The sequence below is a fragment of the Plectropomus leopardus genome, unplaced genomic scaffold (genome assembly GCF_008729295.1).
Source record: "Plectropomus leopardus isolate mb unplaced genomic scaffold, YSFRI_Pleo_2.0 unplaced_scaffold14271, whole genome shotgun sequence".
NCBI classification, from domain to species: domain Eukaryota; kingdom Metazoa; phylum Chordata; class Actinopteri; order Perciformes; family Serranidae; genus Plectropomus; species Plectropomus leopardus.
In genome coordinates, this window is record NW_024615248.1 from 1 (window position 1) to 5268 (window position 5268).

The window sequence follows — 5268 nt, forward strand, 5'->3', positions numbered from 1 at the left end:
AAAAAAAAAAACACGAACAAAGAAAGAAAGAACGCCAAAAATGAACAAAAATAAACGTGTCGTTAAAATCACTGAGGCTTTATTTTGAAGGGCGGAATGACCCGGAAGAGGTTGTCTTTGCTGTTGTTGTCAGTTTTTAAATAAAATGGCGTCGTTAGTTTTAGCTCTTTCGAGCTAACGCGTCTGTTTCTGGTTTGAGGTGAAGTGTGTGTGATGTCCGGCAGCAGTGATCGTCTCTGTCCTCTGTTTGTCTAAATTCTCCGTTTTTTAAAAATGTTTTTCCTCTGACGTCATCTCGGTCGACTGCAATGCTAATTACGTTAGCTTAGCATGCTAGCTGGACGTTAGACACTAAAGCTGTTTGATGTTTGTGAGTTTGTGTGTCTGAGAAAAAAAAAAGTTTGTGAGGTTGTGTGAAAATGTGTAAAGTCCAAATGCTGAGAGCGTTGGTGAAGCAGCGACTAACTGCGGCTGCTGAGGAGATTTTCGGGCTGTTTGAAAGATCGATAGCAGAGTACGAGGAGGAACTTTCTCGATCAAAAGAGGAAAACGAGCGACAGCAGAAACTCCTGGACGCTGTTTTCAGCCCTCAGCTTCAGATTCACAGAGCAGGTCTGATACATTTACTGATTATTATCTCTCTGTTTAAACCAGCAGGTCCTCGACTGTTCACACGAGTCCCCCAAAACACGCACAACCTCTCTGGCCCCTGATAAGTGCCGTGTGGCCCCCCAGTCATTCTCAAATCCAATCCAAAATACTGATATCCCCAATAGTCGTAGAAATGTCTTAAAATCCTGGAAATGTCCAAAAATCCTGGAAATGTCCAAAAATCCTAGAAGTGTCCGAAAGTCCTAGATATATCCTAAAGTCATAGAAATGTCCTGAAATCATAGCGATGTCCTAAAATCAGAAATGTCTTGTAATCCCTGAAACGTCCTAAAATCCAAGATACGTCCTGAAGTCCTAGAAATGTCCTAAAGTCCTAGATATATCCTAAAGTCATAGAACTGCCCTGAAATCCTAGAAATGTCTTGAAATCCCTGAAACATCATGAACGGCCCTGTGCATCACTCTGACTGGATGCACTCTGGTGGGAACTCAGTTCACATCAACGTTAAATGCCAATAATTTTGGTCTTGTTGAGAAAACTGTCTGGCCGAGCTTTATAGCAGAATTTGTCATTAAAAAACCCTTTCTTTATCCATTTCTGTGCACGGAGGTTTGTTTCTACTGCTGTCCACAACGTTACTGCCATGGTTACTGCTGCATTGCTTCCCCATTTCCCAAACTACGGGATGGGCAGAGGGTCATAATTACAGAATGTGCGTTAATTGCGCGTCAAAAAATAAGTTGCATTAAAATTAATTTGTGTTTACTTGTTATTAACTCATTAACTTGGCAACATTAGTTCTAATGTCCCATCAACAAAAAGGAAATTTAGTTTTTGGTGAGAAACTTGAATAACACAGTTGTTTGGGTGAGAAATTAGTTTTCCCAACAATATAAAGTGGATGGTAGAGATGGAATTACAGCCTGTCTAATGTCCCATCATCATGAGCTCTAATCATCCTAAAATACATAATTAAAACTAATGATGCCAAAATGTTCAAAGCAAATGTTTTAATTAATATATTTAATCAAAAAACTTCACCTCGCCTTTCCACTAAATAATGGAAAAGTATCGATCATGGTTTTGATAAGGACTAATCATGGCAATAACCGCAATAATGGTATAAGTATCAATAAAGATGAACCATCCGTAGTGGCAGAGCAGGAGGGCCGGTAATCATCAGGAAAATGTAAGGCAAAGTGTAATGATTCACATTAATGGCTGTTTTTCTGTGTCAGTTTTACCTTCAGATGTCCAGAAAGTGATTGTTGGTGAAAAGGAGCAGCGGGAGTCGAGTTCTAGTCTGGACCATGAGGATCCGGAGCCGCGACAGATTAAAGAGGAGCAGGAGGAGCTGTGGAGCCGTCAGGACGGAGAGCAGCTTGAAGGGCTGGAGGAGGCTGATATCAAGTTCACACTCACTTCTGTCCCTGTGAAGACTGAAGAAGACGATGAAGACAAAGCTCAGTCCTCACAGCTTCATCAAAGACAAACTGAACAGATGGAAACAGAAACTGATGGAGAGGACTGTGGAGGACCAGAACCAGACAGGAACTCACATCCAGGTAGTCCTTTACGACTAGACACTGAGGACAAGACTGGAGACTTTTCTGAACCCGATACTGATGACAGTGGTGACTGGAAGGAGACCAGAGAACCTCAGTCAGGTTTTAACTCTCTGAAAACCAATGAAGCACTTGTCAGTGGTTCTCACACAGGAGAGAAACCATTTAGCTGCTCTGAGTGTGACAAAAGCTATGGAACTAGTGAACATCTGAAGGTACACATGAGATCTCACACAGGAGAGAAACCTTTCAGCTGCACATTTTGTAATAAATCTTTTGCACACAGTGGAAGTTTACACTCGCATGTGAAAATCCACACAGGAGAGAAACCATTCACTTGCACAGTTTGTAACAAATCTTTCATACAGAGCGGAAGTTTACAGACGCACATGAAAATCCACACAGGAGAGAAACCCTTTGCCTGCTCAGTGTGTGGGAAAGCTTTCACACAAGCGTCAAGTCTGAAACAACACATGAGCATCCACACAGGAGAAAAACCATTCAGCTGCTCAGTGTGCGGGAAATGTTTCATTGGAAGTGGACATCTGAACAGACACATGAGGAATCACACAGGAGAGAAACCATTTAGTTGCTCCATTTGTGGTAATAATTTCACACAAGTGTCAAGTCTGAGACAGCACATGAGCATCCACACAGGAGAGAAACCATTTGTCTGCTCGGTGTGTAATAAATCTTTTACACACAGAGGAAGTTTGCAGTTCCACATGGCAGTCCACACAGGAGAGAGACCATACAGTTGCACAGTGTGCGATAAAAGATTTACACGCAAGGGCCACTTGACACAACACATGTGCATCCACACAGGAGAGAAACGATTCAGCTGTAGCGTTTGTCACAAAAAATTCGCCTGGCGTCCACAGGTCAAAACGCATAAATGTGATGGTCATCAGTCCTCACAGCTTCATCAGAGTCAATCCGAGGAAAGCAGAGAGGACGAGTCTCCAGCTGGCAGCTCAGCTGGACAGACGGAGGCTGGTGGAGAGGACTGTGGAGGACCAGAACCAGCCAGGAACTCAGATCCAGATACACAATTACAACCAGTTAGTGAGGATGATTCTCTAGACTTTTCTGAGACTGAAGTCAGTGTAGATAATTGGGAAGAGACCAGAGACCCTCAGCCAGATACACTCCTTGAAAACTGATAATGTCCGCTCAGTGATTTGAAAATGTAGCACCGCTGAGAAACCATTCATCTGCTCAACCAGTCTGATGTCAAGACTGCAGACTTTTCCGAACCTGAGACTGCGATCATGATCGGGCCGAGCCCAGAAAAACACGGCTGAGGGGCTTTATCACCGCAATAATGTTTGGTTTTTTTTTCCAAACATGTCAGAGAAAATAGAGAAATTATTACACAAACAAGCAGACAGACAAAAAAAGTAACATTTACAGACAATGACAAACATAAAGCAAAAGAAATGGTCAAACACATGATGACTTGATTTACATATTTAAAAAGGAGTGAGGGGAATCCCACCTCTTCTCCATAAGTCATTGAATTTTGATTAAACAGTGTCCTTATTATTTTAAACCTATACTCTGAATAATTAAAGCACAGGCATACAACCATATACCCAAAGTCAAATTCCTACAATTTTACATTTTTATTTACAGACGGCTGTAAGATACAGGCAGCTACTCTGCAAAAAAAATCACATTTTGGGAAGAGTTTTGTGCTCACAGCCAGTACCATTTATAACAGCCGAGGCGTATTGTGACAGACTTGTTTCATGTTTACTGTGATGTTCTTGTCTTTTTACGTCTTGTGTGCTTAACTCCTCTGATTGTTTATCTGTACAAACCATGAAAACAAATTTCCTCCTCAGAGGACAGTGAAGTATGTATCTGAATCTTCAAACAGGTAAATTGAATAAAGTTCACTCCCTTTACAGTTGTCATGAACTGGAACATTAGCCATAGAGAAGAAACCCGTTGTTTGAAACACGTTTATTTCTGATGTAAAGTTGGGCATTTTAACATGTACAGTGTAGAAGCCTTATGAAGCTTTCAAAATGACTTTTTGAAGTATATTTGATTAATTATGTGTCCTCAGAAGGTTCTGTGTATCCACGTGTGATCTTGTAAAATCTGTATCTGCTGTCACTGTTGATGGATGTTAGTGGTGAAGAAGTATGTGACTTTTGCACATTTTAGATTTTGAATTAAATAACTCTTCATGAAGTAGATGGAATCCAGTTTTTCTACAAAATACATCAAAAGCTTTCCAACACATTCATTTTATTTGTGGCAGCCTGCCACAATGAAAATACCTGCTGTCACATATTGATTTGACATTTTTGGATCTTGACTGGAATATATGTATAAGTGGTTTGGTATTTTACGACACACAGAATGCGTACTCTGTGTACTCTGGGCACAGGTGGAACAGCAAAACATAGGCGATTTTTTTTTTATTCTTAAATTTGGAGGGATTTTTTTCCACTTAAAATCTTTGTTTGAGTTCTGGAGACTTTGGACTTTTTTATCTTTTCTTTGAAAGCTTTGGATATGTTTTGGTTTCCTTTAAAAAAAATGTCTTTTTAATCCTAAGCCTTTTGGTGACTTTAAGCCCTTTCTGTGATTTCTTTTCCTTTTAATTGTTGTTGATTTTTAAAAACTTTTGGTGATCATTTTGTCTTTTAAACTTTCTGGTGTTTTTTTCCCTTAAAAAATGTATTGTATTTTTTATGGTTATTTTCTTTTTCATTTTAAATTTTAGCCACCAGGTGCCAGATTTGGCCCTTGGTCAGTAAATTTCGTACTGCCCTACGGCTTATTCCCCTTGTAAACCCTTTTGTAATACGTGGTAAATATGTTACCTTCTCTTACAGGTAACCTAAATGTGACGGGGTCATTCTGCTGCACAACAGAGAAAGACGTGGGCCTGTAAATAAATCACTTTTAATTTGAAGAAGCAGTGTTCCCGGAAGCAGTGTAGCTTCCGGAGATTCATGGTGCGGGGTCCCATAGCGGAGTCCGGTTGTAGCGGTCTGGTCCTGGGTCTTTATTGTGGACCGTTTTCTCCGCCGTGAGTCCTGCTCTTTCCGTCCCAGAGTCCATCAGATACAG

At 40.6% G+C, this 5268-nt stretch overlaps 1 protein-coding gene across 1 annotated transcript; it reads left to right on the forward strand.

Moving 5' to 3' along the window:
• Window positions 1–156: 156 nt before the first annotated feature.
• Window positions 157–3565, forward strand: LOC121964162 (zinc finger protein 70-like). The gene is made up of 2 exons (XM_042514378.1): window positions 157–612; window positions 1852–3565. The coding sequence occupies exons 1-2, from the start codon at window positions 420–422 to the stop codon at window positions 3339–3341; spliced, it is 1683 nt and encodes a 560-aa protein (XP_042370312.1). The 5' UTR covers window positions 157–419; the 3' UTR covers window positions 3342–3565.
• The last annotated feature ends 1703 nt before the right edge of the window (window positions 3566–5268 follow it).